We start from the raw sequence: 25,247 nt of genomic DNA, 5'->3' as shown, positions 1-25,247 counted from the left end.
CACTATCACTACCAATGAGGTCAAATTGTTTGGTTTTTTTGAGTCTTGAAAGTGTGCATAAATGTTCATTTAACTCCAGACACAAACTGAAGCAATTTAAAACAGTGCGTTTGCTCTACTATTTCAAAGACAGATTGCATAATATTTTCCCTGATGTTTCCTCCCTCTGTAGCAGGTGTTAAGAGGCAGACGGGACATTGACACATTCTCTTTGGGCATGTTAGAAATTGTTTACTTATTGGAAGAGTGTATTTGAATGTTTCTCTGATGCCTTTGAAAAGAAATGGGAACTTCACCCACTAGTTGCTGTCATCTGTGCCACGAGTGTTGCCTTTGGTAGACAAGTATGAAACTCAGGCCGTTTCATTTGGTGTGGCTGTGGCAAGGAAACTTATTCTATTTATGTGGAAGTCAGACGGTGCACCAACATAAGATATGTGGACAAGAGAGCTGATGAATGTACTGTACTCAGAAAGGTTACAGTTTTCTAATCAGAGTAAGATTTAAATATCTGTCAGAATTTGGAGTAAGGATAGTGAATTGTAATGTTCTAACTGAGTAGCCATATACCCTCTATCGCTGTGTATATGTATTTTATTTTACTAGTAATGTTGAAGTCCTAGGACTTGGTTTTTGTACAACTCTCAGTCAGCTCATGGTGCTTTCAGTCATTATGGTCCTACTCCCTGGAATTGCCTTCCACATGACCTACGGTCTGCTACAACAGTGTTCTCTTTTCACAAGTTTTTAGTCAGGTTTTTAAGTGTATTTTTATTTGTTTTAGGAATTAATATCATCATTGTCATTATCTCCCCTTTTTTAAGAATAATGATATCAACAGTACCCTCTTATTTTGTTTGTTTTTATCATGTCCTGATTGTTTAATACATGTGTAATACTTTATTATCTTACATATCTATCTACATTTCTCTTCTGTCCAATATTGGCCTCCATTATTGTCCACATTTTTATCTGTGGTCTATTTGTAGTGCTCAAGCTCTGATTTGTAACATAGTGTAGCAATACAGAGACTAATGTTCACGGTTTTTGCTAGAAGTGTGTTGTAAGATTACAAACTGAGTGTAAAGCAGAGAACTTTCATCCACTTGGTAAATGTATCAGCTACAAGTGTTAATGGGTTCAGAGATGGTGCTTCAAGAATCGCTGTTAGTGTGTCGCATTCAGAAAATACTGTAATATAACTGTCAGATTTGACCTGTCTGGCCCAATTCCAATCCGATCCCTTACAGACTCACTGACTTAGAGGCGCGTTCATGTGAAGTGCGTGAGTGTGTGAGGGCTGTCCCATTGTCAAATCGTCAAGTCAGTGAGTCAGTGAGTGAGCCCTTTATGCCCCCTTACCGTAGGTCAGCATCGATGCGGACTTACAGTAAGGAAATTACCCACAGTTCATAGCGCTGTGACGTCAAATACAGGGGTTGCCCTCGGAACACTGTGTTATAAAAAAAACCCTGAAAACACGGTCGGCAGATATGCAAACGGTAACGTTATGGAAGGAGAGCGAAAAAAACAGATAGATAAACAATGAAACATTACATTAACAAGGATTTAAGATGGTACATAAACACACATGAAGTCAGAGGAATACCAGTGGTTATATTCCACACACAAAGAATATATATCTATATATCTATATAGATCTATCTATCTATCTATCTATCTATCTATCTATATATATTCTTTGTGTGTGGAATATATGCTGACAATAACCGATAAATGATCACGCCCAAAGCCGCCAGTGTCAACAACATTTTGTAGAGAGGGGGATAAGTGCTGTCCCATTCCTATTTGTAGCATCTGGAGGCCTTTCAGACTCTCACACTCAATCACTTACAGCTGACGTCAGTTAAGTCAGTGAGGGTTCAGGGCTTGAGTCTTTAGGGGCCGGATTGGAATTGGGCCTCTCTCTGTCTACAGACATTATTTCGTTGTCTACCAGAGGGTGGCAGCATATCCCCACTCTGAAGAACTGCTGTGACTATAGTTAAGGTTTAAAAGAGCCTCTGAAGAATTCAGATAACTTCATCCATCCATCTTCTAACCGCTTCATCCTCTTGAGGGTCGCGGGGGGCTGGAGCCTATCCCAGCTGACATTGGGCGAGAGGCAGGGTACACCCTGGACAGGTCACCAGACTATCACAGGCCTGACACATAGAGACAGACAACCATTCACACTCACATTCACACCTATGGACAATTTAGAGTCACCAATTAACCTGCATGTCTTTGGACTGTGGGAGGAAGCTGGAGCACCTGGAGAAAACCCATGCTGACACAGGGAGAACATGCAAACTCCGCACAGAAGGGCTCCCACACCCGGGATCCAACTGGGGACCCTCTTGCTGTGAGGGGACAGTGCTAACCACCACACCACCGTGCCGCCCAGATAACTTCAGGAGAGCAAAATCAACTTGGCTATAGAATAATACGCTATGACCTACTTTAGATAAAAACAGCAGCAGCACTGAGACACACCTGATCTTTGGCAGTCTGAAGTAGTTACCTCTCATCATTCTTTTTTTTTTTTTTTTTTTTAAATACATGTGCAATATATGATGACTTACCTTCCATAGAGCGAGACTGAGCAGGGCTAACAATAAGAGTCCTCCCAGTGTGCTGCCGATGATAATCCAGTTAGGGATTCTGTAATCTCCCTCCTTCCTGATCTCCAATATTATCTGTGGACGAGACCATGTTTGAATCATTCGATTGGAAAATGTATTTTTTTTAATGCACACTGAACTCCTAATGTACAAAAATATACATATAATACACATACAGTTATATGTATAATCATAAATTGAGTACCCAAGGCACAGGCAGTAATAATGCACTCTACCCACACATGATGATGATGATGATGATGATGATGATGATGATACCGGATTATAAATAACTGCTGTAGCTATATTATAGACACAATATTATAGACTCCTTCTGTGACTCTAAGAGACATATGTTGAATCAAACATGACTATTTTACAGAAATAGGTCTGAAACAGGACTATAAATGTTCTTTCCTTTCATGTATATTTAAAGGAAGACTTGCCGCACAGATCAGAACCAGATTTACCACAAAATCCGTTCCTCTTGTTACACTAATAATACATTTACGTCAGCTGAAAGAAATCAGTATGCACTGGCCCATAAAAGCAATATAAAGAGAAACTGTATGACTGGCTGTACTGGCCAATAGATGGCAGCAAAGATTAGTGCATGACTCCAGACTTTAACATGTTGTGCCGCTGGTCCTTTCGGTCCCTAAGCACCACACAGCACGTGTGCTCCAATACCAACCTTTACTGTCTGATCCTACACTGCCTCACTCTCACAGAGCTGTGCTCAACTGCAGCAGAGCCCACTGATATCTGTGTAACTGCAGCAGAATATGCTCCTGTTCAGTGTTACATGTTTTATACTATTTTAATACTTTCAGTCCATTTAAATACATTTTAAAAGACTGATTTCTTTGAGCACAGAACACTGTATTCACACATGGAGCGGATAAAAATCAGAGAAAGTCTAAATCTGATCAAATTATGATGCTATTATGAGCTCAGATTTAAGTCAGGTCAAACCCGGGACAGAGCCACTTTACAGTATCAGTGTTGTTGACTCACATGTCTGACAGGCCTCTCTTCATGTAAAAACATGGGGCTGGAGGAGGGGAGCTCCACCGATGCACTGGTTCCCAGTTCCAGGATTTTAAACTTCAGCTGGAGAGGAAATCAAAACATGCTGCCAGTTTTCACAAACACATCACACAGCTGAAAGACTACAAAGCTGTCATCACTGCGGAGGCAGAGCAGAGTAACAGCGAGATGAATAAAGCACTCGCATGCATTTGTGTTATTATAAAGCCGGGGATTTCCAGCTTTATGCGTGCATGTTATGGGGTTTTATACTCACTGCGTGTAAGGTATCTATTCTTAGTGCTCCTGTGATTCTGACTGCGATTTCTCTGTAGGAGGCCACATTGACAGTGCACTGGATTGGCAGAGTGAGCGTGTTGGATCGGTTCTGTGAGAAGAAACCAGACATGAGCCTCAAAGTGATGAAAAGCTACAGAGGGTGGAAATAAAAATATTATTTGGGGTTGAATTTGGTTGGTTTTTACTTTACCAAGCGGGAGAAGCGTGTAAGGTCCTCAGGTGCCGCCCTGCTCTGCGCCACGTGCTGAGGTGGTAAACAGCGCGTACCATCTCTCTGAGGTGGGACATAAGAGTTAAAATATCTGTTAGTATGTTACAGCTTTATGTCTGCAGAAACAGACTGAAATAATATTTTGATAGGTTGATAGCGTTACATAATGACCAAGAATGAACATGGCTCTGTAACTGAACGACTAGTTTAACACTGTGGAAGATATTAGAAGATCCATACAGATCTCCATGTCTGTATGTTAAGCACAGAGCTGAGGTCAGGACCTGGTTATCCTAGCTTAGCATAAAGACTGAATGTAGAGGGGAGCTATATCTCCTTCTCCCGATTTCAACACGGATTTATTAAGTTTCTTTTTTTTTTTAAATTTCATTTTATTTCTCTCCATATACACTCCTTGCAGTAGTGTAGCGGTGGTTCAGTGGGCACCAGAGAGCTTTTGTTGTTTTGACACGACAATGATACAGCGTGTTTTGGGGCTCGCGTGATGTCGGATAACTGTCCCATCTCCACCAGGCCTATGCCACAGGCCAGCACTGCTTACAAGCACTTGTACAGCTGTCTTACTTATAAATAAGCCTGTTTCCAAAACTTAAAATATTTATTTAGGAGGGTACTAAATCATGAAGTTTGTAAATAAAGTTGTATTTGTGCTGACCTTAAACTTTGCTTGTCCAAGTTCTTTAAATAGCACTAACACTACACTACATAGATTACAGACAGCGGCAGGTGTTAAAACATAATCTAACAGCACAAGTAGAGAGGAAACTCAACAAACTCATTAAACCCCTCCCCTCAACTTTTGATTGTCCAATCATAGCTTGGCAACTATTTAACAGTGCAGGGGAGTGTGTTTTTTTAAAAATATTGTATGAAATTTTAATTTTTAAGGAGAAGAAGTGCCAATATTCTTTCAAAAGTTCACTTCTGTCCTTCAGCTTCACTGGCTCTCAGTTAAACACCCCATTGACTTTAAGATCTTACTCCTCACCTTGAAGGCCATCCACAACCTCGTTCCTCTGTACCTGTCCCAGCTCTTGCACATCCACACCCCCACCTGCACTCTCAGGTCTTCCTCTTCCATCCACCTCACTGTCCTGCCACTCCGCCTGACCACCATGAGGCCTTCCAGCCACTCCACCCCCCGCCTGTGGACCTCCCTTTCATCTGACGTTAGTAGCATCAACTCTCTCTCCACTTTCAAATCCTGCCTTAAAACTCATCTCTTTAACATTGCCTATTCAATTTGACTCCCGTCCGTCTAGTCACGCACAACAACAACAACACTCCTCACGAATCTAAGTAAACAGGGTTCACACTTAACAACAGCAAAACTACATCAAAACATCCGTTTACAAACTCTCAAACAACTCTTGCACCATAATCCAAGTCTCATTTATCCAGCCACATGCTCAGTACTTCCAAAACACGTGCATTTCCACTTCAACGTTACACTATAAAACATGTCCGCCTATGAATACCGCACTGCTCTGGTTAAGCAGAGTTCAAATGTGTGTTCAAAATGCATTCAGGCACACTACCCCTCCGTGCATGAGGCTGTTTGTACTGATGTGTTTTAAATTACAAGGTTTTAGTACTGAGCATACGACTGGATAAATGAGACTTGGTTGTGTGAGAGTTTGTAAACGAGTGTTTTGATATAGTTTTGCTGTGATTAAATGTGGATACTGGTTGCTTGAATTCATGAAGATTGTTTTCTGGATTCTCTGATCACAATACTTGGTAGGTGAAGTGTTCCTTTAAGTCAAGCAGCCTAACTTTGAGGTTCCACACTCACCTGGTCGATATAAAAGTCAGATATCTGCAGGAGTTGGTTCCCATTTTTCGTCATTTCTGGGATTTCAATGTTCAGCTGCAGATCCTTTACTGGAAAGTAGCCAAGGTTCTGGATCTGGGAGACAACAAGGAGTAAACTGTGTCAATTATTTCCAAGTCCTCTGTGACCCTCGAAAGTACAAGCAGATATAGCTAATGGATGGATAGATTTCCAAGCTTTCCTGTACAGTGAACTAAAGTAACAGTGATGATGATGCTCTTGTCTCTCACCTGGAAAGTGAAGTTGAAAGGAGGGCCTATAACTCCGGGCTCCTCCAGTGACAGCTCTGATTTGATGTCATACCGCGTTGGATTTGAATCCCTTTTGAATTAAAATACAATAAACACAAACAAGAAACATGTGAAAAAGCATTATTTTCCTTTTATGTGGGCTTTAAAGCATATTTTGTATGTTGCATAGCTGAATACATGATAACAAAGACCCAATTCCAGCTTTCAGCTATTTTCCCACACTGATATTAATCTGCATTTTCCAGATGCCATTCAATCACTCACTTCAACTAATTACTTCAAGAGCCTCAGCAACATGTGTTGTTTGGTAAGACATTCAGAGACTGACAAACCTAGTGAAGAGCAGGTCTGCCTCGTACTTCAGTGAGTAATAGATATCATTGAAATTGTCAGCCGTGCTCATTTCCTCGCCATCGCTGTGGAGAGAACGAGACAAAAATATTCAAAGAACGTAAGTGATGATGTTACAGCAGGACACACCAGTTGAAATATTTATCCTTGTAGCTCAGCTGTGGTTGCAGCTTTTTATCTTATCTTGAGCTCGCCACATAGTCTGTGCTGTGGGAGTGATGCCTGGTTGTTATTTTTATGGATGTCTTAGTTGATGGTGAGCATCAGTGAGGACACAGAGGACAGTTCAGGACAGACTTCTCTCCATGCAAATAGGAAATTACACAGTTGTCAATCATTATAAAATACAGATGAGGGTTTAAATTGGTGTTTGCACCTTCTGGCCTCCAGGATGACTCTGATGTGCTCGAGGAAGACAGTGCGACTGAACTCAAACTCCAGGCGAAACGACACCTGCACAGAGGAGAAAAGAGTTTAAAGGATTAAACCAGTTTTAGCAGTTTATCATCATTACATTTTTATAATTACAAACACTAAATGCACGGGTTAGAAGCTTTTTTTTTTTTTTTTACTTTATAAGCTACTGTATATACCCTCTCCAACAGTAAAGGCCCTCCATTATGGATTAAGAAGTAAAGCCTGCAATAACCTGCTGTAAGTCCTGCGCTTTGACCTCAGGCAGAGAGGCTGCTCAGTTGGTGCTGCTTAAAGAGAACCAGGGAATTTCCCCTTAGCTGAGGACAATGCAGTAAATACAGATCATCATGACTTCACACACACACACACACACACACACACACACACACGCAAACATACTGTGCGACCACCAGTTAGAGTCAGAATCAGGGCAAAATATAAAACCAGAAGCAGAAAAGAGAAGAGAAAAGACAGAGAGAGAGAGAGAGAGAGAGAGAGAGAGAGAAGAGGAGAGGAGCATTGATTGGCAGTAGAGAGCAGACGGAGCTGACCATTGTTTACAGTCCTTCATGCCGTAATGAAATCCTGATGGACTCCGTCTGACCAAAGAAGAATGCCTAACAAGGTTTACTGAAGCTTCCCTCCTCCCTATAGAGTGACTCATTGTTGACAGACCACAGATACAGAACATACATACGAACATGATGACCTATTTTCAGTGGTGGAAAGTGAGTAAGTACATTTGGATGAGTGCTGTACTTTAAGGAGCAGTTTTTATTGAGAGCTGAATTATCCACAGAGGTCTCTTCCTCTCCAAAACAAATGGACCAGGTGCTTTAAACCATAAAAACATTGAATAAATCATGTTGGTGAAGATTCTCGGTGATCTAGATCATGGTAATGTTAAGCGCTACATCTTAATATAGCACTTAAGACTCAGTTCTGAAAAACTGAAGAAGCCTCTTGGACGAGAGGTGAAACATCCTCAAGTCCAGTTGCCTACGATATAGCACATTAGATTGAATAAAACAGTTTCATGGTAAAAAAATCAATGTCTGTTTGTAATGCAGCTAGATGTAACCTTCCACAGTGTTATGATACGCCACTGGTCAGCCAGAGGTGGTTGGGTCCAACAAACCCTGAACTTTAAACCGCGAGTCCAGTGTTCTTCCCGAATGTAGAGCCAAATCCTGATGTTTTTTCACACCTAGCAGTAATATGTAGATGTGAAAGGCCCCTGCCAAGGCAGCAAAATGTGACAACTTGGGATGAGAATGTGTTGGAATGGCCCTATGTGGAGCAAAAGTTTGGTTTGTCCATTATGGGCTACTGTAGAAACATGGCAGTGCAACATGCTAATCTGCTTGGATGAAAAACCTGCTCCCTATGTAAATATAAACTACAGTTTAATTCATTATGTGATCTCATTCTAATGACAACACGATTTTCATTTTCAGATGATTATATACTAAACAAAACATTCTTATTGTGTTTTATTCCATTTCTGCCAATATTTCAACCTAAATCCTACACACTGGACCTTAAAGTATAACTTTAAGGTACTTTTTAAGGTATTTTCTGCCACTCCATACATGCACTCCTCTACATCTTGAGAGGGAAATACTGTACTTTTCACTCGACTACGTTTATTTTACAGCTGGAGTTACAGGTTATTTTTCAGTTGAAGATTTTACATTAAAAATATTTGATAAGATTATAAAAATCAACATATGGTGATAGGGACAGATACCCCCAAACCAAAAATACACAATCAGTCTAGACTGTTTTGGTGAGAGTTGCTGATTGTTGGAGATATCGGCTGTAGAGATGTCTGCCTTACCTCCAGTATAATGGAACTAGATGACTAGATGGCTTGTGGTGCTCCAAGTGTCAAAAAAATCCATTTAAAAAAACTTGCCAGCAATGTCTCTTTCTTCCGAGTAACTCAAGATAATCCACAGACCTTGTCGTGAGCAGTTTCATGTAGGAACTATTTTCTTTCTATCAAACTACACCTGCCAACTGTATCCGCACACAGAAGGAGGCGTGCATCTACTGCTAGCTCACCTAGCATCACTGAGCTAGCTAACATTACAGCTCAGCTAAGGAGGACGCCATTAATGTTTATGTGCCCTCACAAGATTGAGCCTCTCGCGATGAGCAGATGCACGCTTACTTGTTGTTGATATAGTGGGTGTAGTTTGGTAAAGAGAAAATAGTTCCTACATAAAAGTGATCTCAACAAGGTCTGTGGATTATCTTGAGTAACTGGGTCATGATTTCTGGAAAGAGACATTGCTGTTGAGTTTTTCAAATGTATTTTTTTGGCACTTTGAGCACCACAAACCAGGTTCCACTTCCATTATATTGGAGAGATGGCAGATATCCCTACGGCTGATATGTCCAACACTCTGAAACTTACACCAAAACTATCTTAACTAATAAAACCGCACAACAGGTAAGAGGACACATATGTATTTTTGATTTTTAGGTGAACTGTCCCTTTACATTGTGGTGAGCAGATCCGTCACAGAGAGCTTTCAGATATTTTCATTTAAATAATTGTTTCAGAGAGGTAAAAAAGAATGGGTACTTTTACTTTTAATTTCTTAATCAAGTTTGTTTATCATACTTAAATGTGTGATGGAGTGTTTTTACACAGCTGTATTGTTACTTTTGCTTCAGTAAAGTATCTGGGTGCTTCTTTCTCTGCTGCCTTTTTCCATATAATCTCATCCTAATAGTGGAAAATGCCCCTTTGTTTTTGTTTTGTTTTTGTTGTGAACGTCCTAGAAAAATCCATTTCTTTATCCATTTTCAAAGTAATTGGATGAATCCATGTTGATGGTAATTTAGAGGAAAAGTCAGATAAAAACACAAAACACACACATAAGAATGCACAGACACACACATGCATGCAAGCGGTATGGGTTTGGAAGACATCATTGTCCGTGGCTAGAGGACGTTCGTGTGCCAGCATAGTTGAACATGGAAATTCAGACGGAGCATGAAGCTCTCCTTCCTCCTCTGGGGTTGCTGTAGTCCACCCACATCCATGAGCCACATCCACTGTCAATCATCAAACAATTAATTTGCAATAACCAGTGTTCCTTGTCTCTAAGTACACCCACGAGAAACAAAAACACATTCGTCACCACCAAGGTATGATCTTGAGACCTCCCTGTGCTGCAGCAGTAGTTGAGTTTACATGCTAGTTTTACACAGGTCAGAAGCAACCGGAAAACTCAAAACAAGAGTGATAACTTGCTGTTTTAAAAACCTTGCCCCGAGGTTCCTACTTTTCTTTGGCTAAACAGCGGTTTTGGGCAGGCTTGGCAGCGTCGCCAGTGTACAATCAGCCTTGTTTAACTGTGTGCCACATTTTTAAAGGCTCCCAACCAGAGCAGATCAGCCTTGTGGCTCTGGATGCTTTTCAGGCCGAATGAGTGGGTATGAATCACTCAGTGAGATTTTAAAGGGTGACCTCTTGGTTCAGTTGTTGGGGAGCGTTACAGAGAAATGCGGTGATATTTTCGTTGCCCCGGAGATGGACTATTGTTTGTGATAATGACGTGGTTAGGACATCTCATGAACTCTCTCAATCACCTTCATTACTTCATTCCTACAGTATTTGTCAGCAGATTTTGTGTCAGTGAGAGCGACTATTGTTCAGACATCAATGCGAAAGACGGCTTACGTATAATCTGCTCACTGTTTAATAGCTTTTAATTGCACTGTGCGATGTGCCATCAGTGTCATCCCTATCGAAGTTAATTCAAACATCACCCTCTTAAATATAAAACTTGATGCCTTGCTGTAAAATTCACTGGAGTCTCATAAATATCGCTGACATTACAAGCCTGTGGAAAGGCTTGGATACAGCAGAACTGAACGTGAGAATCAGGAACAGATGAGAGAAAGAAAATCCTCAGTATCTTCCTCTCAGTCTCACCTGGCGCCCCGGGCTAAAGTGGAGAGAAAATGTTCTTAATGGCGAAGGAAGAACGTTCTTCACTCCTGTTTACTCTGTTGCTAAGATGCATCCTGATAATAACTTCCTAACAACCAAATGGGATGCTGATTTAAATTGTTACAGTCTATAGAGGAAGAAGGTATTGCTTGACTGATTTTTATGTCTGAATGAGGGACATTTACTTTAACCTTTCAGAAAATTATTTCAGAACACGCAAAGTCACTTTCAGACGACTGTGGGAGCCACAGGACTCACATATGTTATGGCTTGTGTCCCAGAAATTCTTCACACTGTAGGTTTTCGGTTTCACTACTATGTTTTTGTGCCAGTGACACTGTGTCCTCTGTCTTACAGGAATGTAAGAATTAAAGATAAAAAAATGACCTTGGGAACACATAAAACATAAACTTAAGGGTGCCATCATGGGACCTAAGTAACTTTGGTCACATTATAACAAGTGATCATACAGAGTTTATGGTCATATATCGCATGACCAAAGTTGGGTCATGGGACAGCAGCTGAGCAAGTTTCATTCACCGATGAAGGTCGTGGGATGTAGCCAAAAGCTCTGGAATAAGCGTGACTGGTTTTATCACATAAAAAACATAATTAAAGAACTGTAAAAACATTCCCAGTTTGGAAGAATGTCACTCGCACTCAAACAGCTTGACAGACTTAAATACCATTACTCTCTCTGGCACACTGCAAAAGGTCTTGACTTCCACTACCACTCCTGTATCAAGCTGAAGAAAAGCGAGGGCTCTCTAAAACTATTTACACAATCTGGAGGCCTTTCTAATTTACTCTAAATCCTTGACACTGATGCCTGATGATGAGGATGGCTGATTGCCCTGCATGCCCTCCCCCCTCCCTGGTGAAATGTTGGCATTGTACATTTCTTAAAACCAACTGAGCACAGCGTTAGTTCAGGCAGGACACAATGTCAAGCTCAGCTCAGATCCCAGCTACATCAGCTGATCTCAAACTGATGGAGCAACTGATTGATGGAAGGGGAGTCAGCTGATGGGTCACATGATTCCTTCTATGCAACCAATTGGCAAATGTCATTCAGGGCGCCCTATTTAAACTGCTCTGGCCTGCCTACTGTTGCCTCTACCTCTGCAAGCTGCTTTACAACCCGGCTCCACCTCAGCTCCTCCTTTTCATGCTGTGTCTGACTTATTAATGTCAATTCTGTTTGTCAGTTGATGCCGCTCTGTTCTGTACCCAGGGTGTCTTTGCTGCTGCTCTCTCCGCCTAAGGCTTTCCATTGTAGGCGCATGGAAGGGCAGGCTTTCCGACCTTCTGTGCAGAGTTTGCATCTTCTCCCCGTGTTAGTACGTTTTTTTCTCCAGTACTCTGGCTTCCTCCCACAGTCCAAAGGCATGCAGGTGACTCTAAATTTGCTGTAGGTGTGAATGTGAGTGTGAATGGCAATCTGTCTCTATGTGTCAGCCCTGTGATAGTCTGGTGACCTGTCCAGGGTGTACCCCACCTCTCACCCAATGTCAGCTGGGATAGGCTCCAGCCCCACTGTGACCCCGACTTTGTCGTTGATAGGTAAATGGGGATGGTGGATGGAGTGACATCTAGGTGAGATGGCTGCCAAGCTGCAGACCACTATTTGAGACCAACAGCAGTTGTTTTTAGCGAGCCACTGTGCCACCAATAGGAGGTATTTTAAGCCAAAACACAATCTTTTCTAAACAATAACCGAGTGGTTTTGGTGCCTAAATATAACCAAACGTTTACAAGAGTGCTGTTGAAACGTAAAGAAACAAAGTTCAACATGTCCGGGACATAATAACGTACTAATGCTACATACCAACACACTTTGCAACATTTATTCTGGCCATTGGGTTGTGCTTTAATTAATGACATACATTTATCTATGTATTTAGTTATTTGTTATTATTATTGTCTCTCTCTCTTTCTTTCTATGTTTTAATTTTTAAGTTTCTCGATAAGGTCTTCTACCAATGGGTCAGACTGATGTGTTTCTATACATTTTAAATGGTAAAGTGTATAAATAAAGTTGAAAATGTTGTGAAAAAAATTGTTTATTAAAAGTCAGTGGGTGAATGTAGTAAATAGCAAAATATAAATATGCAGCCATCTTGATTTCTGTGGCTAATGAAAGCATTTTCCCCTTATGTTATTAATACAGTCCACTTTTCTGTTTTTCCTGCTTAATACGGACTTCAACTTGAAGGTCTTCAAGTTTAAAAGCAAGTTACCAGTCGGGGAAACTACACCAAGTCACAAAGTGCTTTGTGAGCCCATCCTTTATGCGTAGAACTGTAAATAATGTTCAGCCACAGGATATAAACAAAGATACAGATCTTGATCTTAATCTCCAGTGTGTTGTGCTATGTCTTGATAAACTACCGACAGCCTTTTAAACTGATGTAATAACAAGGACATGTTAGATCAAGTCATCTCTATATTGAGGTTGCTTCCTACTCACATTTGTTCTAAAGTTAAATAGAGTCAGACATATTTTAGTGTCGACACTATACACTTTCATGTCAGACTATAGAAAGAAGGGATCTCACAAACCAGAACTAAACTGGGCTCTTCTGGTTGGCTTGTGGCTTCCACATTAACCAGTGTGGTCTGTCATGGTCATCTAAAGCCTGCAGCATGTGGTCTGAGCCCCTGTGATCTAATATGGACCACGTCAATGTTTTCTCAGTGCTGGAGTAGCAGCACAATGCGGGCTGTGGACATAGACCCAGATTTTTATTTAAGTCAGAAGTGCCGGCATCAAAACTGATTTCTATCATATTTAGGGATCAGTCTGAGAAGTCAAATATGGATGAATATTTTACGGTTGGAAAGATCAACTTCTACATCTGCTTTCTGTTCAGTTGGATAAATATTGAAATGAGCATTCTCACCTAAAACATATGGCCGATTTGGACTTAAAAAACCCGAACACCCGGGAACAAAATGTCAGCTTAATGAAAATGCTCCAGAATCACTTCAAATCTGCAAAATCTATCATTTTGATTTGACTGTTTTCAACAATCAGCAAAACAGCAAAACTTGACCCAGTTTTTGTTAGACGATAAACTAATGAAACACTTCATAAAAGGTCACAACTCCACAGTAAAAGTCCAATTGTTGGCCTTTTAAAGTTGTCCATAATTTCATTGATTCAGAGTGTGATATCTCACCTGAGATTTGGCCCTCATGAACGGAGCACTGACATTGCAGATCTTCTCATGCCTCAGTTTGTCCTCAACGAAACACTCTACTTTGATGTCAGAGTTGTCCTGGATGAAAAAAAAAGTTTAGATTTTTAAATCTACAACATTTCACACTCATATAATATACAACAAAAGTCCACATACCATTGCTGCATTTTCACAAAACAAAAAATAAAAAAAAACAAAATAACTAAAAATAAGGAATCAACATTTTTACAGGTTATCAATGAAGTTTACATATGGTGTCCACATTTTATCATATATGTCCAGCCTCCCTTTGATTTTATAAAATAAATAATCAAGGGGGACGTGACTTGACATCTCTGACTTCCACTGAGAAAGTGTTGGGGCGTAAGAGGCCCTCCAGCTGACAGCAATACATCTTTTCGCAGCAATAAATGAAGATGACAGAGTTTCCTTTGATAGCAATTACCAACATCTATGTTTCCAGGTAGACAGAGACATTACTCCATTACATCTTTACACAGCAAACTGTTTTGCTGCTATATTAATGCTCTGGATCTCATCTAAAGCTCCTTAAATGCAGCATCATGAAAACATGTTCTCACTGTGAGTTTGGCTGATGATACTGTACCTTGACTATGAGACTAGAGAAGAGTAGGTTGGGTGTGTAGGTGATATTTAGGCGAGCATTGTAGGCATTCTCCCCTTTGTTTTCCAATCGGACATCCACCACCATCCTCCTTCTGTTTCCTTCTATGACCCGCAGAGATCCCTCGGCACCTCCTTCACTTAGATGGCGGCAGAAAGCACCACGAGACTGTACAGGCTGCGCACAGAAGTGACTGAGAGGCAGGAAGAGAGAGTGAAATTGCAAGTTATAGTGCAGCCAAGCATCAGTTTTATTTTACTTTAATGTGTAAATACAGTATGTCTGCGTATTCTTGTGTGTGTACCTACTTTCGAGTCATCAGGTCGGTCATACTCTGCAGCGCCAGGTCAGGCATGCAGCGATCATCCTCGTCACAGCCGTTCCAGAAAGGCAGCTGACCAAACAGACAGGCTTTGGTCAAGTTAAAGAAACTACTAATCCTTTCCTTTCTATATGTTCTTTGATAGAAACAGATGATAATTCATTAAGTGCATTCTAATGAATTGACTTAAATAACAGGTGTCGCTGTCAGATGGCCTCTCACCTCAGTCCTTACAACAGTAGGCCAGCTTTCATCCAGAACTGGTCCGTTGGCAGGATCCTGTAGCCCCGCTTGTACAGAAAACACGATGGGCCGTGCATAGTCTGTGGTCTCCTAATATAAAACATTAAGTTCAAAGATTAGTCTGTGGATTGACTCATTTATCACTGCACTTTATCTATGGCACTCAAATATTGTTTTGCTTTCAAAAAGTTTACACAAATGCGCAAAGATACTCAAAAGATTTGATAATAATCTCCATTTAATGTGCAGTGTGTGCTGGTTTTGACCACTGTGGGAGACCAATATCAATAACGAAGTTTTAAGACTGAGGGAGCTGAGTGAAGTGCAGTATTTTCTGATGAAATGCAGGATGTTAAAATTGGACTCTTTATTTAACAAAGAACTACAAACATCCAGTGATTCTGCCACAACTGGATTCTTGTCGAAAAAAACAAAACAAAACAAACCCCTGCATTTTAACCTTCACATGATACTGAGGTCCTGTCTACACGCAGACAGATATTTTTGAAAATAGATATTTTCCTCTATGTTTCGGCCTCTCATTCACATGCAAACAGTGTTTTAGGTCACTAAGACACAGATGTTTTTAAACGCCTTCCAAGGTGCAAACTTTTCAAATCTCTGATTACTATGTATCTGTGTGGACATATAAAATGGTCCGTTTGTGTTCTAGTGTGGACGCAGATATTTTGGGAAAATGAAGGTCTTGTGGACAGAATTTGGTCACACTTTACAATAAGGTACACAAAAACAAGTAGTTTCCTCAGTCATTATCAATTAACTGACTATCAACTAATGATTAGCTACTGTATGACATCTGATTGGGCGTTACTCAAGAACTGACCATTAACTTGACAGTTAGTTCCTCATTCGCTTCTCATTAGTACCTTGGTAACTACTTATTTTTTGTGTACCTTGTTGTAAAGTGTGACACAGAATTTAGTTTTCAAAACCGAGGGAGAAAAAAATTGTTTTTCAAAAATATCTATACGTTAAGACAGGGCCTAAACCTTTCCACAGAGTCCAACTTGGAATATATATCTTTCAGCCATCTCGCCTATTCAGTGATAGGGTAAAATATAAAATATAAATGTACAGTGGGATACAGTAGTCTTGGGATGTGTTATTAATTTACAAAAAAAAAACATTAAAGGTAAACTAGTTTACTGTTTGTAAACAGCAGTGCCAGTGTAAGTGAATACAAAAGCAACACATTCTCACTCCAAACTCGTCACATATCGACATTTGGTCATGGACTTTCCACATCAAGATATGACGTGCAAGGTACCCTGGGATGCCTTGTCAACTTCAGCCTGTTACATGCATTGTCTGTTTTCATAATACACTTCTGTTTTCCCAAGAAAAGTACAGTTTACATACAGTCTCTTTCAAAATAAATGCACTACGTCGGTACAACACTGCAAATTGATGCTTTTTCCTATGGGAAGCGAACACTGGCCTCCTGGGTGAAACTTGGCGGTGATCAGACCCATCCACCTCACCTCCTGCCTGCCCTATTTGGACTTTTGCCCCCTTTACTTCCACTGTTGTCCCATCATGTTTTTCCCCCTTTAAACCATAGTGACCGCCCGCATATCATGCTGATGTGAAAGGACGGCTTTTGTTGTCAGTGTGTGATGCTGGAAGTCACTGACCAAGCACGGGATTTTGTCTACACATTGCTTTATAGGGAAAATCCTGCATACTATCCCTTTATTATACATACTTACAAAATTAAATGAAAAAATACAGTTGCATGTTACCAATGATCGTGGCCTCACCATGACGTGGAAGTAGATGTGTTCGCAGGTCTCTTCTCCAGGAAAGAGAGTCAGGTTTTGAGGCTGCAGCTTGTTTGGGTTGTCCAGTATGGCCCGAGGATTAAAACGTCTCTCCGCGATGGACACATTATATTTGATTCCTGGTGGGTCAGAGAAAGAGTTGGGAAATTACAATTCTTTGTGAAAGATCCAGCTCTATTTGTGTTAGAATAAGATTGATGAGCTTCTGTTCTTACTTTGGTTAGTGCAGACTAATTGACAAATGGCTGCATGAGGCTCTGGTGAATGACATCACTATAGCAGTGCAATGCAACATTAGCCTGACTCTGAACATATGATGAATGTGTGACCAACATATACAAGAATCCAAACCCCTCTGGCTGCAGTACTGAGTCATTTCCAAGCCACATTGTTTAAAAGGCTTTCCATTTATTGCCTCGTGTTTTCATGGCAGGAGGAAAAATCTACTGAGGGTGAACTGGTGCTTGAGTTGTGTTTGGGGTCAACTGGAGAATTAGAGAGAAGGAGAAAGCTTTATGTCTTACGCAAAAAGATCTGGGCACATAATGGACACTATAATGGAAGTTTTTCTCTGCTTTTCACCACATTACAACGATCAGCATCCACTATTGTGGATGTTTCTTTAAAAAGAAACTCTAATTTACAAATAAATAAAGTTCTATCTTGGACCTTTCCAGTTTTAAGAGCTATGCGTCATCAGTATATTACATCAAATTTTAACAAAGGCTATCTAAAAAGTAGCTGGCTGAGTCTTTTCTCTTGAATACTGTAAATACATTTTTGCATAAATAACACTAACTTGAGCAGGAAAGTAAAAAAAAAAAGATCCATTTTTGCAATAGACCACAGCGAACTCACAAACACCACCACATCTGCCACGCATTACTAGCCAGACACGACAATGAGAGGAAAATTAAATAAATGTGCTCCACTGTGTGTAACCAGCAGAGACAAGATAAGTCCCCCTGCTCCTCCTCTGCTCTGTTTTTGGAACGTCTGACAGACTTGATAAAGATGTCAAAAGGTCAAGGGGTTAACTGGGAACACGCTCCCGCACACCTCTGCTTCCTCCCCCCTGATACACAGTGAAACTGGACCCCGCCGTCTCTTCAAACAAATTGTGAGCAGAGAAACACATGAAGTTGTGGTGCTATCACCCATCTGCAGGACTGATTAGTCTCGGAGTTGTCGCCACCAAACAATTAGAAACAATTCTCTTTTTTAAGCTGATTTAAACAGAGATAAACTCGATGCAATGTTCACACAATAACAGGAACATCTGACAGCACCAGTGTGGTTCAGATATACCCGTTTTAGAGGCAGTAGCAGTAGTTTTGGCAGAGCACAGCAATGAGATCAGAATCTCTTACTGCTAGTAAAGAAACATTTTGTTTTGGCGCCACTCTGAACAGAAGGAGCCCTCACACATTTGACAGGAAGCCACATGCTGAAGAGTCTCTTGGAGCTGGGACATGAAGGATATACATTCAGCAGGCTAGATGCCTTTTCTCACTTAAAAACCAGTTGTGTTTCATCCTGTCATGAACCACAGTCCAAACAACAGCTGAAGTATTTTGCAAGTACAGATCCAAAGTAGAAATTGCTCTACTCAAGCGTATCTGTAAAAATGATCTGTTAAAGCTTGACATAATCCAGAGGTTTGACAATTCAGCTGGCAGAGAGAGCATCTTTTTCTCTCAAAAAATATTTTCTTTTCTTAAGACTTGTCATCTTATCTTTTGATTTATCAGTTGTGCAATACGTACAAAGATCTGCTTTACTAATAGAAGAAGTATGGCTTTATGAATTGAGACCTGTGGGTCTGCCAGTGATCCCGACATTCCTATCTTTAAGAGGCTGTAGCAGGTTGAGTCTTAAAGCTAGAGTGATGATGCTGGTATCATCTGAAACTAGACCTAAGCCATGAGATTTCGCTTAACAGACATCCCCACTTTATGCTAGTCCATGCATTTTTTCACATGCAGTATAAATTTAATTTAGTGTATTTATTTAGGGCGGCATGGTGGTGCAGTGGTTAGCATTGTCACCTCACAGCAAGAGGGTTCCTGGTTTGAACCCAGGGTGGGGGTGGGGGGCTTCTGTGGGAGTTTGGGGTTGTGGTTTGACCATTTTTATCAATTTCCGAATGCCGAAATTTAGCACCGAAAATGTGTAACAAATGGAATCAGCCTAAAAATTGCTGCAAATACGTATGAGACATAATTGAGTGTGGGAATAGCCATCATATGTATTCCATTATAATATTCAAAGCCCTTATACACTCATAACATAAAAGTTTGAATCGGTGCTGAACCAAAATGCGTTTATTACAGATTTTGGACTAGAAAAACTTGACACAAAGTACTGAGCTATATCTAAAATGAATCTCCAGATTCCCAGCTTTCAGGTGATGTATACCACTCCTGTGTGGCATATACTGTCGGCCTGCTATGTACCCCTAAAGGTCCCCTAGAGAAGACAAAAATGGGTCTATGGTGGGTCTCAAAGTGTTAACCTCTGAAAGATGCTGAACATCAGACAAGCACAAGCAGAGGAACTTGGGAGATTTACTGAGATGCTTCCTCAGCACAGGATTATTTTTGCTGGCTTACCAATTTCCTGTGTGGGTGGAATAGCCGTCCTGGCAGTGATGTTGAAACATACAATGGCTGACATACAGGTCACGTCTTTGCCACCTCGCTGACAGTCCTTCACAAAGATGTTGATCTTACTGGGCTCAAACCTGATGGTGGTATATATCCGGACAACACTCTGCGACCTGTGAGGGCATAAAGGTGGTGCAGGTGAAGCCAACTCATGACCTCTGAGACTCCAGGAAATTTATGAAAATATTACTCTTTCAGAAGGCGCACATAAAACTCTCTGTTAGAGGGGTGTTGCCAACATGTTTCTGCTTTAAAATAAAACAATGAACCAATCACAAAGTTTTTAAAGAAACCAATGAGGTTTATTTATGGAGTTTAGCCCACCTTATACTTTTGCAGAATGAACTACAATAACTGTCTTTTATAACAGATGACAACAGATTGATTTACTGATTGAAATACTAACCAAAGGAGAACAGCAGCACCGAGGGAACCTACTGCCAGATCCACTAAACCATCATCGTTCATGTCCATTGTGCCATGGATACTGCGGCCAAAGTACAGCAGGCCAGGAGCCAAATCTGCTGCTGCTATCCTCTGAGAAACAGACAGGAGAAGAGATATGAGCAAACACGGATCATGACAACAACCACAGTTGATTTAAGTTATCACCAGAGGAGTCATGTGTGTAATTTAAGTGCACAGTTGGAACTGCTGGGAAATACAGTAGTAAACAGATACGGCACATTTAAAATGATTTAGTCAGGAATGAAAAAGCTTCCTGCAACACTCCAAAATAGTGTTTCTTAAAGGCACAGTTCACCCCAAAATGAAAAATACATTTATTTCCTTTTGCGTGTACTGCTATTTATTAATCAAGATTGTCTTATCTCCAATATAATGGAAGTAGATGGCACAAAAAATACATTTTATAAATGAAACAGCAATGTCTCTTCCCAGAAATCATGACCTGGTTGCTCAAGATAATCCAAAGACCTTGTTGTGAGCAGTTTAATGTAGGAACTACTTTTTTTTTCTAACAAATCCCACCTGCCAAGCGTATCACCATGCAGAAGATGGCGTGCATCTACTGCTAGCTTGCCCAGCTTGCACCGCTAGCTAACACTGCAGCTCAGCCAAGGAGGACGCCACTACTGTGTCACGAGTATAAGCCTCTCGTCCATGAGTATATGCACACTTCCAGGGGGCAGTTTGGTACAAAGAAAATAGTTCCTACATCACAACAAGGTCTGTGGATTATCCTGAGTACCCGGGTCATTGTTGTTGAGGTTTTTAAATTTATTTTTTAGCGCCTTGAGCATCACAAGCTAAGTGCCATCTAGTTCCCTTATATTTGAGAGAAGGCAGACATCTCTACATCTCCACACTCTGCAATTCACACCAAAAAAATCTAGATTGGTAAATAGCTACAGGTAAGAGAAAAACTCTGTATTTTTAATCTTGGGGTGAACTGTCCCTTTAAAATGTATTACTATTGGCTAAGTGGTACTCTGAGCTCATCTCACTATCATTGCCAAAGAGCCAAAAATAGTTCAGAAGTGCTACATATGAAATTACTTCAGGTCCATTTTGAGACCAGACATTTTTGGGACGTTTCTAGGGTTGATGTGGTCTGTGGTTTTTGCATGTTTAAACCCATTTACTGTAACATTTTACACTAATTTCAACCATTCACTGAAGCACACCATTAGATCAAATTGTTTCCCACAGCTTCCTGCTTCTATTTAACTTAGCATTGTCACAGACGGCCTCAGATCAACTTATTTTGCATATTCTGTCAGTTTCTCTTGCCTGACATTGCCACACCAACCTGCAAACCGACCCCTCAATCCCCCATTTGTCGCTCAGTATTGAAGCCAGGCCTTTTCCCCCAAGTCCGTTGCTAGTTTTGCTATTGTTCCCCACAATGTTCCAGTCCTTTGTTCAGTTGTTTAGTCATCGTGACTAATTCCTGTTCCCTGTTTTTCCAGCCCTTTTGCTCCTCGTCTGGTTTAATTTGTTTTAGTCTGCCTGTAGCTTACACCTGCCATGATTTTGGAGCAAGTGAATGCCTCACACATCTGGGTACAAAACTGTTTCAGGTGTAGAATTTTAGAGGAGGATTTTTTTACTATACTGAAACTGACATAAATCATTGGCTACTTGGGAGGTTGTAAATCAAACAGAGTGCTATTGAAAAGGAGCAGAAGTAATATGTGTATGTACAACGGTGTATTAGGGTCATTGTAGGTTGAAAAAAACAACATTTTTGGAGAATTGGATTACAAGTCTCCACCAGATCTGCATCACCTGTGCTCCTCACTAGACCAACTCCACCCTTCAGGCTTGTGACTCTCCTTCTTCCCTCCAAACATGCCAGGTAAAACAAAGAGAGGATTGATATGTGTGCATATGGACTTTTCACTTTTATAATGTTTTACGTTGTTAATCTTGTATGTATTATCTAAATTTGACAGATTATTTTGTGTTACTGTTCTAAGATTCCTAAATTTAAACTATTGTTAAAAGAAGAAAAAGAGTCCTTAACGGATGCAATAATGACATAAGTGAAACAAGACCTAATTCATTAATATTATTTTCAATATTATTATTGTTTAATATTATGCAGAGTGGTAAAATTTTCCTTTAATATTCCTTGTTATAGAAAAATTATTGGACAACCAACATTGTTCATTGTTCAACTACCCTATCTGCAATAAAACGTTGAAATGTCTTCCAGGATCCTGCGTGTTTGAATGTGCACACCATCATCAGAGTTTTTATGAGCAAGTGGCAGCACAACTATACAGTTTTTTCAAACCTGTATTAAAGCTGTAAATGTAAGAGAAAAAACTTGAGATTCTCTGAGATTAAAGTGGTAAATTTAGGGGACAAAATCCATAAATTTACTGCCTGAGAGTCAAGTGATGTATGAAGAGTGACAAAGTCCACCCCTTTAAACCCAGAGAATATGCAATTTTTTTCTTGTTAGTTGGAGACCTAGATCTCAGAAATGCAGAGATCTTTCTCAGAATATTACCCCCCTCCTCCTGCTCTGAATTTCCATTTTTAAATTCACAATTGCTCCTTTATACCATCGTATATGTTATTGCAGTTAGTGGACAAAACAAACAAATACAGTGACATTGTCCTTTCACTGTGCTCTTTCACACTTCCTACCTGTTTGTATTTGCGCAGGATTCTGTTGTGTTGACTGAAGAAAACATAAATGGCTCCTCTGTGGTCATCTTCCAGTGGAGCGCCCACCACCAAGTCATTGAAGCCATCACCGTTCAGATCCGGCACAGGAGCGAGCGCTGAGCCAAAGCGAGCGTTCTGGCCTCCGTTATGGATTTCCAACGCCCCCTCATGGATGAAACGATTCTGAGGGATGAAGGGAAACATAATGATGCTAAAGCTTTTGTTGTCTTATGGATGTATGTTTAAGCATGTTACACATGTCACACAAAGCATCCTAATCTTTCAGAATGTGTTTGTTTTCCCTTTGATTCCCACCTCATAAATATCTGAAGGCATTTCCCCCTTCAGGGAAAGTTTAGACTTTATTTGACACAAGAATTCGATTATATACTTTGGTATTAATGTTGATAAACAGACATTAGCTTTAGTAGGGAGTCCCGGAGCTAGAGATCTGGCTGCTCATCCCAAAAAATGAACTGCAACAAAAAGGGTCAATGAGCAAAAACATCTTTAAACCACAGCACGAGATGAAAAAAAAAAACCTTTCATGTACTTCCAGAGCTTGATTCTCCTCCCAGATACTGCGTCCATGTATAACTGGACTAAGTGTTGCATAATGAGAGCTGTTTATTGCTTTGGCTAATGTACCAATATTTTATCATAACACTGTACTCACACAATTGCTCGAAACACCCTGGAACGAATAGAAATATGAGCAGTAAAACTGTTCTTTCAACTAAAAAAAACTTCCTGTGTTTTATTTGGACTGTCTTCACAACTTCTCACTTTGTTCAACTTGCTCTGACCAGGTCACTTCCCACAGTCCGCTGTTAAGACAACAGGAGTGTGTGTCTTGGACTGCTGCAAAACCTTTAAAGTTCACCCTTTTTTTGGCCTCACAAATATGGTTAGATTTGACTAAGGTGTATTCCTTTGGTTTCATTGATCCCTGTAGTAGCGCTGGTTCCAGCAAAGTATTCATTAGTTCGTTTCTCTACAGTGTTGCTTCATGTTATATAGCTACTGTAAAATATATATCATATTTTATGTACCGGCCAGTGTTTTTGGAAAACTGTTCTTTTAGCCAACACACAACACTGTGAGAAAAAGAATTGCTTTGTCCTCTCCAAACTCACCTCTGCCAGAAAACTGCAGCAGAAACCGAACACCCGTTTTTGTTGATGTAGCTACCAGTTAGTCTGTGAAGACCCCCCATATTCAGAACTTATATTTACTTACATTTACCTCACTGCCTCAGTCAGTGTCAACAAATCAGTAAAGCTACCAGGAAGTAACTCACTGCATCATATGTCATAAATAATAAATGATCTATTCAGAGGTTGAGGGGATAGTTTGGATCTATTGTAGGGGTTGTATCAGGTATTATGTATTCATACTATATGAACATGTGAATACTGTAAAGTGGTGGTTCCCAACTGGTGGGTCACAAATCCAAAAGTGGGTCACAGGTCTATTTTTAATGGACCACAAGTGACTTGCAAACATGTCAAGTTTGTAAAAACAAAACAAAAAAAAAATTTTTATTTAGTACAGTGAATTTCCAGCACAAAGCTTTTACTTTGAATTCTCATTTCCTGATGCAGAGTGAGTGAGTAACAGACAGCTACTTAATAGAGACAGCAAACTAGCTTAAGTACATGGCTAAATGCAGTTATGACACTGAATATAATAAACTGTGTGGACCTTGAACTAATGACAAAGTAGGAGCGGGTAGGTGGGTGGGGTGGGAGGTAGGGTAGGTATAAAATATGCATGATGTGTATCTGTATGTAAATATGTGTATTTGTTGTTGTTGTGTATGTGTATGTTGTTTTGTATGTTTTCTTTTTTAAAGGCCCTTCTAGGGACGGGCATTGGAAATTAGCAGTAGCTATAAATGCTGTGATACATTGCATTGGTTAATTGCTGTGCAGTTCTCTATGTATATGTATCTGTCCCTATCAAATAAACATGAAATGAAATGAAAAAATAGAAATCTGGACCCCATGGCTGGACCAGTTGGGAACCACTGCTGTACAGGCTCTCTGTATATTGTTACTTCATGTATGTTTCATGTTTAGTATCAGGAGTATGCGTGCTGAGCATGATTTTTAAGGCATTCTAATTCACTGTAACATAAAAGGGATAATTTGAAATTTTTAAAGTGGGTTGTATTAGCTACTCATCCATAGTTAGTATATTACATACAGTAGATATCTGTCAACATGACCCCTGTT

General features: G+C 40.3%; 1 protein-coding gene across 4 annotated transcripts in view; it reads right to left on the bottom strand.

Moving 5' to 3' along the window:
* itga11a (integrin, alpha 11a) overlaps nt 1-25,247 on the bottom strand; it is a 117,458-nt gene that overhangs the window by 5,590 nt on the left and 86,621 nt on the right. For all 4 annotated transcript variants that reach the window (XM_049566144.1, XM_049566134.1, XM_049566156.1 and 1 more), the window contains 16 exons: nt 22,990-23,193; nt 20,276-20,406; nt 19,816-19,982; nt 17,183-17,322; nt 15,381-15,491; nt 15,145-15,230; nt 14,819-15,029; nt 14,191-14,289; nt 6,998-7,074; nt 6,603-6,686; nt 6,250-6,340; nt 5,981-6,094; nt 4,144-4,227; nt 3,931-4,041; nt 3,642-3,737; nt 2,586-2,699 (listed from right to left, as the gene is read on the bottom strand). In XM_049566144.1, the coding sequence (XP_049422101.1) occupies nt 2,586-2,699; nt 3,642-3,737; nt 3,931-4,041; nt 4,144-4,227; nt 5,981-6,094; nt 6,250-6,340; nt 6,603-6,686; nt 6,998-7,074; nt 14,191-14,289; nt 14,819-15,029; nt 15,145-15,230; nt 15,381-15,491; nt 17,183-17,322; nt 19,816-19,982; nt 20,276-20,406; nt 22,990-23,193 (1,920 nt within the window). The remainder of the gene's footprint in view (nt 1-2,585; nt 2,700-3,641; nt 3,738-3,930; nt 4,042-4,143; nt 4,228-5,980; nt 6,095-6,249; nt 6,341-6,602; nt 6,687-6,997; nt 7,075-14,190; nt 14,290-14,818; nt 15,030-15,144; nt 15,231-15,380; nt 15,492-17,182; nt 17,323-19,815; nt 19,983-20,275; nt 20,407-22,989; nt 23,194-25,247) is intronic.

This window comes from Epinephelus fuscoguttatus, linkage group LG2 (genome assembly GCF_011397635.1).
Source record: "Epinephelus fuscoguttatus linkage group LG2, E.fuscoguttatus.final_Chr_v1".
Classification (NCBI taxonomy): domain Eukaryota; kingdom Metazoa; phylum Chordata; class Actinopteri; order Perciformes; family Serranidae; genus Epinephelus; species Epinephelus fuscoguttatus.
The sequence above is the reverse complement of the archived record's forward strand: the minus strand, read 5'-3'. Positions and strand labels throughout refer to the sequence as shown.